This window comes from Schistocerca piceifrons, chromosome X (assembly GCF_021461385.2).
Source record: "Schistocerca piceifrons isolate TAMUIC-IGC-003096 chromosome X, iqSchPice1.1, whole genome shotgun sequence".
NCBI lineage: Eukaryota > Metazoa > Arthropoda > Insecta > Orthoptera > Acrididae > Schistocerca > Schistocerca piceifrons.
This window is the reverse complement of record NC_060149.1, coordinates 478,820,026-478,833,857: the sequence shown is the minus strand read 5'-3', so window position 1 is coordinate 478,833,857 and position 13,832 is coordinate 478,820,026. Positions and strand designations below refer to the sequence as shown.

At 41.9% G+C, this 13,832-nt stretch overlaps 1 protein-coding gene across 1 annotated transcript in view; it reads right to left on the bottom strand.

Annotated features, from left to right (window-relative positions):
• The window catches only part of LOC124722918 (formin-binding protein 4-like), a 252,502-nt gene that overhangs the window by 71,439 nt on the left and 167,231 nt on the right, over window positions 1–13,832 (bottom strand). The window contains exons 7-8 of the mRNA XM_047248071.1: window positions 3,019–3,137; window positions 885–1,018 (exon numbers count right to left, since the gene is read on the bottom strand). Coding sequence (XP_047104027.1) covers window positions 885–1,018; window positions 3,019–3,137 — 253 coding nt within the window. The remainder of the gene's footprint in view (window positions 1–884; window positions 1,019–3,018; window positions 3,138–13,832) is intronic.

Genomic DNA, 13,832 nt, shown 5'->3' with positions numbered 1-13,832 from the left:
GCAACTATGATGAAGCACCTGAAATATTAATGAATCTCTCTTTTCTGATCACATAAGCTTCCTAAAATTTGAAAGTCAACACTCCCTCTTTTCTTCTGTGGGTGTTGCTGTGATATTTACAGCCTGTATCAATATCACATAAAAATAAAGTGTGTGATGGATGCACTGCACTAATAATTGGCTAGCATCAATATCTACAGTTTCATTACAAAAGAATGTGCTTTCATTTATATTGGTCAATGTGAAAAGAAATTGGACTCAAACAGCTCTTTAATGCTAACAGTCCTAAACTGAAAAGAGAAGAAAATATAAATTTTGAGTTTCACTGTAAACATTTTGTATTAGAAAATAATAAGTATATTAATCTCACTGATTACTGTACAACAGCAAAAACTACAATGTTGATTGTTCAGCCAATTTCTCACACTGATAATACAGGAAATCTATAGCATCTTACCTTTCAAAGAGGGCACAGTCACTGAAATGATGTTTCCAGTCTGTGCTCAGATTGCATGTCACAGGTGTGATGTCCAAATCGCAATGAATTTCTTCAACAGATGTTGGACCATTACCCTTATTTGCAAAGGTCTTCACAAGTTACTTCCAACCTTAGAGATTTGCTTTAAGACAAAATTCTGACCAAATCTTCCCAGTTCTTGCCTGTTAAGCATCTTAATTATCTAGCACGATGAAACACTTTTTGTTGCACACTTACAAGAAGACTGAAACTATTCAAATAATAACAGCAATAATAATGATTGTAGTGGTTACTGCTAGTGATGTCAGAGATGATTATGGTCATGATGAGGACAACTGCAATGGTGATAATGACTGTGATGACGATTATGGTGATGGAGGAGTGTTCATTTTGCTGGCTAACATACCTTGACCACAAACACTGCCAACCATCAGGGGCTGCATCCTGCTCCAGCCTAGACAGTTCTTCCATGGTGTCAGCTAACCACTGTGAGAAGTAATTCTCACACAGGCTTCCATGTTCCCAGGCTGTTAATAGTGTCTGAAACATAAAGTTGTAGTTTTAACACATCTTTAAAAATACAAACCTACCTTTTTGGGGAAAAAAAAGAAATGACATTCCACTTAAGGAGATTGGTGACTATGTCAAAAATAAACAGAATTTTATATTTAGTCAATCACTCTTTTATGACACAATCAAATCATAACTGGTTTAGGCCCACAATGGGCATCTTCAGATGCTACAAGTGGCATCTGGTGAACAAATGTTCAGTTCGACAATGCATGGGCATTTGCTCACCAAATGCCTAACATAGCATCAGAAGACAGCCACTGCGAGCCAAAATCAAGTACAATTGTATCGTAAAAGGTGAACGTGTCAAAAATTAGTACAACATTATAAATGTATCTTGTGAACACTTTGATAAATAACAAAGTACATAAAAAGTATTAAGTACTGCTACTTTGGAAATTCATTTTCACACTTTCAATATTCAAGTACACAGTGCAAAATTGAACCAATACCAGTACGCTTCTGATCAAGGGTGCCCATATGATAGTTTGTAAGGGGGTGGGGCTACACCTGGGGGTATGGAGTATTTTTATATTTTGGAAGGTGAATGATGGCCTATACATAGCCACAAAAAAGTTCCACTTCTGACTCTGTTAAAAACCACACATTACACCAACTTGAAAGAAAACCATCTGACAACACTATATTTTTTCTTTCCCTGAGAGCAAGGGGGGGGGGGGGGTGTTTATTACAAGCTGAAGCAAATGTTGCTTCATCTGATGTCTGCAATCAGAAGAAACTCAGACACTGATAATTTTTTTTTTTTTTACTAATAAGGCTTCCAGTTTTCACAAATTCTAACTGATATTCTGTTTCTCAGTCCTTTGCTTTTCTTTTAGATACTGTTGTTTACATAGATTCTTCCACCTCACAGGTTTACAAAATGGTACTCTTCCTCTTTAACTGCCTACTATTGCATTTCCTCCTTGATTGACAATCATTGATGATTTGACCGCCCCGGTAGCTGAGTGGTCAGCGTGACAGACTGTCAATCCTAAGGGCCCGGGTTCGATTCCCGGCTGGGTCGGAAATTTTCTCCGCTCAGGGACTGGGTGTTGTGTTGTCCTAATCATCATCATTTCATCCCCATCGACACGCAGGTCGCCGAAGTGGCGTCAAATCGAAAGACCTGCACCAGGCGAACGGTCTACCCGACGGGAGGCCCTAGCCACATGACATTTCCATTTCCATTGATGATTTAGCATAACATCCTCCAGGTATTAAGTGCACTCAAAGACATTTCTCAGTATTTATAAAAGAAACACTTCATCACTGTAATGTGAAGCCAAAATTTTCTTTTCAAAGATTTACTTCAGGAGCTAGAATAGAACTCACAAAGCTTATTACAACGAATTTCCTCCAACATAGAATGAGGTATGTAAAAAACCAGGTATCAACACCCTTGAGCTCATAAGGCATTACTTCATCTTATCCAGTATGCGAATGAAACAGCGACTACTGCCAAATAGATGTAAAACAATGTGTATGGTTACAGATAGAGAGATGTTGCATTAAACACATTTAACTCTCAAGACTCTAAAAATACTTTTGGTTTGACACAAATTGCAATTATGGAAAAGTCTTGATTGCACAATTCTTCATTAAATGTTTCATATTTTGAAAAATCATCAGACATACGATGTAGACCTAGTTTTAGGCTCAACAAACTGAACACATGGACAGTATATAGAAATAAAGAGTGCCTATAGCAGTACAGTTACAAGTTCAATGAATACAACTGCAAACCACTATGGAAGAATTTATTGATCAAGTAATATTTTTATCACAAAAAAACTTATGAATTTAATTTGGCCTCAAAGCTTCAATTTGATTGGGATTTTATATCAAATTTTGTTCTAGAAAGTTACAAACAGGTCGGCACAGGAGGAAATTCTGCAGAATAAAGAAAAAATTAGTTTACGAAAAAGTAAAGAGAACTACTAGTGGCGATAACATTTAAATACAGTTACCTGCACTTGAATGCCAATTGTTTGAACAGCAGACACAGCTTCTTTTCCTTCCGCTAAAAATGTTACTTTTTCTATTATTACCCCTGACATGTCTGCTATCTGTCCAGTAATTCCATTACCTGCAATAAAAATATCAATCATTATTTTATTTATTTATTTTTTACAGCCAACTGTCTGGAAGCTATGAAAACAATGAATTCCTCTTCATTATAAGAGTTTCTACTTGTATTAAGGATCTAATCTGCAGTGAATCATTATTTTTATCAACTGTAGTCCAGACATCCACTTTGTGTGAAAGGGTTTGGCCCAAGCAAAATTAAAGTTCCTGATTTGCTTCTAAAACATCTTTCTCTCCTTAGAGACACTCATTCTTATGGTTTCCCTTGTTGTATTAAATTATTATTGTTGTTGTTATCATCATCATCATCACCACCACCACCACCACCACCACCACCACCATATCAACTGAATGATATTTTCACAAAAATTCTCATGTGATATTATACAAGTATGCGTTTATTCATACATACAAGGTGTTTCAAACTCTTTGCATCAGACATCTAAAGGTGAGAGATCATGTCACAAGGAACGATTTTCATTAGATATAACATGTTCACTGATGCTTTCCAGCAGTGCTAGGCAACCTTTAGTATTCGCTGGCCCTGGAATGAAGAGATTTCACCGAACTAGCACTCTACTAACCAGCTGTGGAGCACACTGCCTACCCCAGTAAATTGATGAATGGTTTACAACACAAAAACCAAAAGAATGAGTGTCTCTAAGCAGAAAAAGATATTATAGAAGCAAATCACGAACTTTAATTTTGCACAGGCCAAACCATTTCATGAAAAGAGGATGCCTGAAAAGTAGATGCCTGGATTACAAGCAACACAGATTGCATACTCGTGCAGCAGAATGCCTACACTCTACCGCCTCCAAGGATCAGAACCAATATATAAGAATATCTAGCATCATCAGTAAGCATCATAAAACATTTTGTCTCTAACAAAAGTTGTTCCCCATGAAGTGACCTATCATCCCTAAGATGCTTGATGTAAAGACTGTGAAAGAGTCTGCATACAGAAGAAGTTAACACCTGTTTGATTTGATCTCAGACCTATTACCTTCCATGTTGCCACCTTTTATGATCAATTTTGTATTACATATGACGTGTATCATACAAAAATAAGCTTGCATGCACCAAATCAATTAATCTTTTGGTTTCTTTAGATATTTCTGACACTTGCTCACTGCAGTCTCTTTCGAAATTCATGATGTATTAGCTGTTTGCCACAGGCAAGAATAGTCTAACATGACTAGGCACCACCTATTTGCCCAGAGCAACACTGTTCCATGTAACACAGAGACCACAGCTGGTTGTGGCCACTGCCTGTGTCATTTGAATAAGCCTTTGCCCTAAGTGGAGCTATGTTGTTATGTTTACAGATATTGGAAATGTGCTGATTTATTGTAATTTATTGCAATATCTAGGTTTAATGGAAAAACAAAGAACTAATCTATAGAGGATAGGTAGCGTTGCTAGCTTGATTTGATTTAAACAGCACTATCTATGTCATGAACACACACAGACATCCCATTATATTATAGAATTGCACACCTATCAGTTGCTTGGCATAATGATTGATGGCCAAAGTCCAAATGCCTTCTGATGTCTGAGAGTGGGCACAAAGTAATATGCCACTAAAGCCTTCCTCTTGGCTACAGTATGTGGATGACACATTTGTTATGTGGCTATACAGCAAAGAATAACTTCACAGGTTCCACAAACTCTTAAATGAAATTCACTCCAATTCAGCTTTACCACAGAAACTGAGATAAAGGTTGGTTTCCCATTCCTAGAGGTCTTAGTATGTAGAAAATATAACAACACTCTAGGACATGGAGTGTATAGAGAACTTACTAATGAAAATAGGTATTTAAATGCTTCTTTGCACCACCACCCAGCCCAGATGCAAGCAGAGCTCAACACTCTGTCTTCAGATGCCTTCTGTATCAGTGACAATAGCACTTTGGAAGAGGAGTTGGATTTCTTAAAGAAGACAATGAAGGCCAATGGATATGATACTACATCCACAGGCTGCATTTTTGTGGGAAATATTAATTATGCTAATAGGAAAGATGACCAACTACCTTCTCACTCTGTCAGATTAGCATTTGTTTCTGGGATTACAGACATCATCAATACAATTCTATGGAACAATGGTATAGTTTTCTTTTCCAGTCAAAATAAAATAAAAGGTTTTTTCTGACACAAAACAGGTGCATATGGTTACCTCCACATTTTGGTAGTCTATTAAATGATATGTGGCTTTGACAAAAGAACATATTAAGCAACACAAATGCTATATGCAGTTAAAATAAAGTGTGCAATCTGCAGTAGTAGAACACAGGGAGAACAGTGGTCATAACATTACTTGCAACAATGTGCAAGTGCTGACTAAGGAAACTAACATTTATACAAGAAAAGTCTGAGAAGTAATTGAGAGATTTCTAAGAATGAATGCAGTTTCAATAGAGAAGACATCTATAAACTTCCAGCTTCATGGCTTCATGCCATCAAGGAAGTGAATACACAGCCATCGTGTGTGATCAATACAAAAAACACACAGGAAGCCACTTACATGGCCAATAATATTTTTGAAAATACCCCCCCCCCCCTCTTGCTCTGTGATTTCACTCCTATCTAGTGACAATGGGCTACCAATGGTTGCCACAGAAATTTTACGCAGTAGCCCGAGTTCTACAGCATAAGCATGGGAAAACTCCCTTTTTTAAAGAGAATGTGATGTTGGTTTTTGGCAGTGTTCAGCTAACCATGGGCACAATAAGTTTCTGAGGAAGATCCCAGCAGAGATGTCAAAACATTGATCATATTGAAGAAATACGGCACCGCTTAATCACCCACAAGATTTTACCTTCAAAGTGTTTATTGTTACATGCCTACCTGGGTGTTTGTTTTTGTTTAGTGAGCCCTTGTCAGGTCTCTTCAGTCATGGCAACAAGGTTTTACATTTCCCTCAAACTTTTTCACAGTTTCAGGGGTGGACAATGCTCACAAGACAATTTTTCGCATACCTGGTGTACTAACATTCAATTCTCATTTCAGCGTGTCCGCTGTCATCACAGGCGTAACCATACAAGTGCTGTTATGATCACACACAAGTGCAAGAACTCATGTTGGAAAAGATGGCTACTATCACCTCGTCAACACCAATTTTCAACCACCTTTCATAAATCGACCCCATGATACTCTTGAAATGATTCCGGGCACCCACCGCCATTTCCCTCTTTCGACATGAAAGTGCAGCCACAGGTACAGATCTATATCACACGCTCAGCTCAGCATTTCGTCACATACGAAACCTCAAGTGATACCCATCAACAAGCTTTTTTATTAGCATATGAGTGTTGACTTGAAAAGTAATGCCTCCACCTTCATAACTCTTCAACAGTTGGCAGCATTGGTATGCGGCAGGTACTGGCTTGTTCTGTAGCCTCTTCTCTACAGCTCCAGTTGGCGGGATGCCTTAGCACTGAACGGTTGTGTTTTTACAGTGTAAAGTATGGAACCCTGGGCAGACAGTTGGTCAATGTGAGTTAAGCAATGTGCAGTTATTGAATTCTTGACAGCAGAAGGTGTCACCCCAAAGAAGATTCATCAGATAATGAAAGCAGTTTATGGTGATTGTGTTGATGTGAGTACTGTGTGTCGTTGGGCGATAAGTTTAAAGATGTTGGGGCAGGAACATCTGACCTGCGTGACAAACAAAGAGTTAGACGTCCTGTGACAGCAACCACCGAGTTTCACACGCAAAATGTTGACAGATTGGTTCAGGATGATCGTCATATCACTCAGAGAGAAACTGCAAGTAGGATCAGCATTTCACAAGAACGTGTGGACCACATTATTGCTTTGCTTGGCTATCTGAAGATCTGTGCATGATGGGTACCCCAGATGCTGACTCCTGAAATGAAAGCACACTGACTTGAAATTTGCCAGGAACTCCTCTAGCATTATGAGAATGATGGTGACGCCTTTCTCCATTCAATTGTGACAGGAGACGAAACATGGGTACACCATTACACCCCGGAGACGAAATGCCAGTTTATGGAATATCGACACAAAGACTCACCCCAGAAAAAGAAATTTGAGACGCAGCCCTCAGCTGGAAAAATCATGGCCACAGTGTTCTGGGATGCAGATGGTGTTATGCATGTTGATTTCCTTGATCGGTCAACAACAATAAATTCAGAGTGTTACATCACAATGCTGCGAACTCTGAAACGATGGCTAACAAGGGTCCAAAAGGAAAAGGGAAATGTTTTCCTGAGCATGACAATGCCAAACCACACACTTCACATGCCACCACTTCAGAGACTAAATCTCTCAACCGTAAGGCATCCTCCATACAGTCCAGATTCAGCACCGTCTGACTTCCATCTGTTCCTGATGATGAAAAGCAATCTGTGGGGACATCATTATACTTCTGATAAAGACATTGAGAGAACTGTGAGACTTTGTTTGCAGAAACACAGTGTCGACTTCTTCCGTGATGGCTTCAGAAAACTTGTTCATTGTTGGCAATTGGCTGGTGATTATGTGGAAAAGTGAATATTGGTAATTAAAGATTGCGTTCTAAGGATTATTTCTGCATTTGATTGATTAAAATATCCCCATCTAAACCAATTAATGAAGGTGGAGGCATTACTTTCCATTCAACCCTAATACTTAGGAACTGATGTATATTGCCTCCTTCGACAGCTGGGTCATTAGGCCAAATCACATGAGTTCTTGTCTTATGATCAGCTTAAAACTGAATTAATGGAGTACTTTGGTTCTCTAATCCATGTGGCAGCTGCCTGCAACAAGTTCTTTACTTGTCCCAAAACATATGGTGCAACAGACCGATGATTGATGTGCATTTACAGAGCCTTTCTCAGGACTGTCCTTTTCAGTGCACTAATTCTTGGTGTAAACAACTGTATGCCAGTTCTTTAGTGAAAGACATGATACTGGCCCACACATCCATTAAAGGTCTTAGAAATGATTTCCTGAAACTCAACAACCATTTGTTGCCAGCATGCTTTCTAGTCATTCGAGCATCTGAACAAGCACTGAGATCTTTGGTGACCTTACAGGACTAATTGCAACTGTTTTACATCCATCATCCCCACCACATACGACATCTCCCGCTTCCCCTCTTGCGAGGTTCCATGCTTCCTGGAAGATGCACTCTTGTAGTGATTGTTTTGTTATTCACCAATGGTGCAACAGCACTCTTTCTGAAAAGCAAAATGTACATGTGGCAAATTGAGTTCAATGTGGAAGCGTGTACCTCTGCATACAAGATGAATGTGGATAGCACATGCCTTGGGAGCATGTACCTGAATTCAGAGGCTGATGAACTGCACCCAAGTCCGGACATGCCACATGTGCAAGCTGTATTCCCTATTTCAGATGGGTTATTGACACTGGAAGTGTCCCTTAACAACATTCCACTCACATTCCAGATCAACACAGGATCACCTACTAGATCATTAATTTACCAGTTTAAAGCCAGCTGGATCACCACCAGTTCTACAATTTGTCAATCAGCTGAAGAGTTACAGTAATGATCTCATTGTCGCTGTACCATCAATAATCACGAATCTTCCATTATGCCTTGCCTATTGGTCATCCATGAAGGGTGCTGCTGCATTTGCATCTTCTGCACCACCTGGACTTGGAAATGCACAATTCTACTTTCTTGGTTTCACCTGGGATAGCTCCTTGATGCAGCACTGAGCAATGGCTGGATAGGACGTCAAGTCTGACAATGCACCAGACATATGCTACCACTCGGACACTCAGTCAGGACCTTTGGTCCTGCACCTTCTAGCACCACGTCAGGTTGCTGATCAATTTTCCCAGACACTCCACCAGCCCTTTTGTTTCAGAGTTGACCCATCTGGTTCTGGATGGGTTGTTCATCCCCTACCACAGCAACTCCACAAGAATGGGCAAGCCCGACGTTAAGGCTATGTGGCTGCCCTCAGCAATCCCAGCCCTCTAATATGAAACCTTTAGCCTGCAATCTTCCCTCCCCGAGCCCACATCACCATCGCTATTGGATCCACAATGAGATGTGGACAATCATCTTTTCACAGGGTAACCATCAATGGGTCCCAGCATGCATCGCCTGCCTCCTTGGCAGAGCTACAATGGAGGTCCAGCTGCAGGAAAATGTTGGTCTCACAAAAATACTGATCAGCTGCACCCTTGCAGGGCACCAGGTTTCTTCAGTGGTGACTCCACCTCTATCTCTGTCACAGATTTCCCATATCTGATGTTCAAGTTAGACCAAGCACAGCCACAGTAGCAATGCCCTGGGAATCAACTGGTCAGCATGACACCAGCATCCACAACAGTTCATCAGCCGCCTATTTCCATGGACATTGATGGCAAGGACTCAGGAACCTTACTTCCAATAGCCAGCCACCGCCTCCTCTGGACTCCGTGATGTTGAGATGGTCCGCTATCTCTCCTGCAGGGAGAGGGACACAGTTTCAGTACAAACAATCCACTAACATAACAGGTCACTGCAGTAAGTGGCCAGAGTGTGGACCTGTTGAACCAAACAAGAACAGTTCTGGATGGTACCAAGATTAGAGTTTAACAGCCCATTGACAGCAAGGTCATTAGAGATGGATCATAAGCTCAGATGACAAAAGGATGGGGAAGAAAATCGGCTGTGCTATCTTCAAAGGAATCATCCCAGCATTTGAAGAACTAAATTTTAGCCATCAGCAGTACGAATTCAGCTGATGGCTAAATCAATGTTCTTCAAGTTCCTGACAGCTGTAGCACATAACCTCACTCAAATAATTTCCTGGTATTTGCCTGGATGGCTGGACAGGGATTTGAACCATCATCTTCCTGAATACGAATCCAGTGTGTTAACCAATGCACCATCTCACTCAGTTCAGAGGACAATGGCAACAGCAGCTTGTTGTCATGGGCAACTCTGGCGGCCGCCACTGTGACCAGAGCTGCCTGCTTCGCCAACAGGCAGTGTCCATATTGCCAATAGGATGTCCATGCCCACAAGTAGACAGTGCCATATCCATCTGCCAATGATGTATTTAGGACTCTTGCATGACCACAGCAAAGGCAGCTGATTCCGATGCATCATCCTGAGCACCATCACACTTGAAGCCTCGTCCCGTCTGTCCCCAGATCGGTCTGCCGCTGTGGTTGCCCCGGTTGCTGCCCACAGTGGGGCTGAGCCCTCGCCTGTGGTTGATTGGGAGGTCGTTCCAAGGCGTGGCAGGCAGCGAAAGACGTCCCCGGAGGCTGATCGGAAAGCCTCCCCGGTGCGTCTGACAAACAGGTTTCAGGCACTGTCTTCGGCTGAGCCAGATGCAGCTGCCTGCCCTGTTTCAGAGGATGATTCTCAGCCTTCAAGGTCCGGGCAATCACAGAGGGTGGGCTTATTGGTAGTTTGGAGCTCCAATGTTAGGCATATAATGGGGCCCCTTAGGGATATGGCGGCTAAGGAGGGGAAGAAATCCAGTGGGCACACCATGTGCATTCCGGGTGGAGTCATTCCTGATGTGGAAAGGGTCCTTCTGGATGCCATGAAGAGCACAGGGTGCAGCCAGCTGCAGGTGGTGGCACATGTCGGCACTAATAACGCGTGTCACTTTGGATCTAAGGAAATTCTCTCTGGATTCCAGCGGCTATCTGATTAGGTGAAGGCTGCCGGTCTTGCTTACGAGATGAAGGCAGAGCTCACCATCTGCAGCATCGTTGACAGAACCGACTGCAGACCTTTGGTGCAGAGCCGGGTAGAGGGCCTGAATCAGAGGCTCAGACGGTTTTGCGACCGTGTTGGCTGCAGATTCCTTGACTTGCGCCATAGGGTGGTGGGGTTTCGGGTTCCGCTGAATAGGTCAGGAGTTCACTACACTCAGCTGGCGGCTACACAGGTAGCGGAGGCTGTGTGGCGTGGACTGGGCGGTTTTTTTAGGTTAGAAGGCCTCGGGAAAGTACGGGGCGGGCTGCAATCTCAAAGGGTGCATGGCAAATACAGGATGTGCTTGGATCAAGGAACAGTCGGAATTGTAGTTGTAAATTGTTGTAGTTGTACTGGGAAAGTCCCAGAGCTTCAAGCGCTAATAGAAAGCACAGAAGCTGAAATTGTTATAGGTACAGAAAGCTGGCTAAAGCCTGAAATAAGTTCCGCAGAAATTTTTACGAAGTCTCAGATGGTGTTCAGGAAAGATAGATTAGGCAGAATTGGTGGTGGAGTGTTTGTGTCTGTCAGTAGTGGTTTATCTTGTAGTGAAGTCGAAGTAGATACTCCGTGCGAATTGGTATGGGTGGAGGTTATACTTAACAGCCGAACTAAGTTAATAATTGGCTCCTTCTACCGACCCCCAGACTCCGATGATATAGTTGCTGAACAGTTTAGAGAAAATTTGAGTCTCGTAACAAATAAATACCCCACTCATACGGTTATAGCTGGTGGGGACTTCAACCTTCCCTCGATACGTTGGCAAGAATACTTGTTCAAAAGTGGTGGTAGGCAGAAAACATCTTCCGAGATTGTCCTAAATGCTTTCTCTGAAAATTATTTCGAGCAGTTAGTCCACGAACCCACGAGAATTGTAAATGGTTGCGAAAACACGCTTGACCTCTTAGCCACAAACAATCCAGAGCTGATAGGGAGCATCATGACTGATACAGGGATTAGTAATCACAAGGTCATTGTAGCTAGGCTCAATACCATTTCTTCCAAATCCACCAGAAACAAACGCAAAATAATTTTATTTAAAAAAGCGGATAAAGTGTCACTAGAAGCCTTCCTAAGAGACAATCTCCATTCATTCCGAAATGACTATGCAAATGTAGACGAGATGTGGCTCAAATTCAAAGATTTAGTAGCAACAGCAATTGAGAGATTCATACCTCATAAATTGGTAAGAGATGGAACTGATCTCCCGTGGTACACAAAACAGGTCCGAACGCTGTTGCAGAGGCAATGGAAAAAGCATGCGAAGTTCAGAAGAACGCGAAATCCTGAAGATTGGTTAAAATTTACAGACGCGCGAAATTTGGCACGGACTTCAATGCGAGATGCCTTTAATAGGTTCCACAATGAAACATTGTCTCGAAATTTGGTAGAAAATCCGAAGAAATTCTGGTCGTATGTAAAGTACACAAGCGGCAAGACGCAGTCAATACCTTCGCTGCGCAGTGCCGATGGTACTGTTACCAATGACTGTGCCGCTAAAGCGGAGTTATTGAACGCAGTTTTCCGAAATTCCTTCACCAGGGAAGACGAATGGAATATTCCAGAATTTGAAACACGGACAGCTGTTAATGAGTTTCTCAGAAGTAGATACCTTAGGGGTTGCAAAGTAACTCAAATCGCTTCATACAGGCAAGTCTTCAGGTCCAGATTGTATACCGATTAGGTTCCTTTCAGATTACGCTGATACAATAAGCCCCCTACTTAGCAATCATATACAACCGCTCGCTCACCGATAGATCTGTACCTGCAGATTGGAAAATTGCGCAGGTCGCACCAGTGTTTAAGAAGGGTAGTAGGAGCAATCCATCGAACTACAGACCTATATCATTGACGTCGGTTTGCAGTAGGGTTTTGGAGCATATACTGTATTCAAACATTATGAATCACCTCGAAGGGAACGATCTATTGATACGTAATCAGCATGGTTTCAGAAAACATCGTTCTTGTGCAACGCAGCTAGCTCTTTATTCGCACGAAGTAATGGCCGCTATCGACAGGGGATCTCAAGTTGATTCCGTATTTCCAGATTTACGGAAAGCTTTTGACACCTTTCCTCACAAGTGACTAATAATCAAGCTGCGGGCCTATGGGGTATCGTCTCAGTTGTGCAACTGGATTCGTAATTTCATGTCAGGAAGGTCGCAGTTCGTAGTAATAGACGGCAAATCATCGAGTAAAACTGAAGTGATATCAGGTGTTCCCCAGGGAAGCGTCCTGGGACTTCTGCTGTTCCTGATCTATATAAATAACCTGGGTGACAATCTGAGCAGTTCTCTTAGGTTGTTCGCAGAGGATGCCGTAATTTACCGTCTAGTAAGGTCATCCGAAGACCAGTATCAGTTGCAAAGAAATTTAGAAAAGATTGCTGTATGGTGTGGCAGGCGGCAGTTGACGCTAAATAACGAAAAGTGCGAGGTGATCCACATGAGTTCCAAAAGAAATCCGTTGGAATTCGATTACTCGATAAATAGTACAATTCTCAAGGCTGCCAATTCAACTAAGTACCTGGGTGTTAAAATTACGAACAACTTCAGTTGGAAAGACCACATAGATAATATTGTGGAGAAGGCGAGCCAAAGGTTGCGTTTCATTGGCAGGACACTTAGAAGATGCAACAAGTCCACTAAAGAGACAGCTTACACTACACTCGTACGTCCTCTGTAGAATATTGCTGCGCGGTGTGGGATCCTTACCAGGTGGGATTGATGGAGGACATCGAAAGGGTGCAAAAAAGGGCAGCTCGTTTTGTATTATCATGTAATAGGGGAGAGAGTGTGGCAGATATGATACGCGAATTGGGATGGAAGTCATTAAAGCAAAGACGTTTTTCGTCGCGGCAAGATCTATTTACGAAATTTCAGTAACCAACTATCTCTTCCGAATGCGAAAATATTTTGTTGAGCCCAACCCACATAGGTAGGAATGATCATCAAAATAAAATAAGAGAAATCAGATCTCTAACAGAAAGGTTTAGGTGTTCGTTTTTCCCGCGCGCTG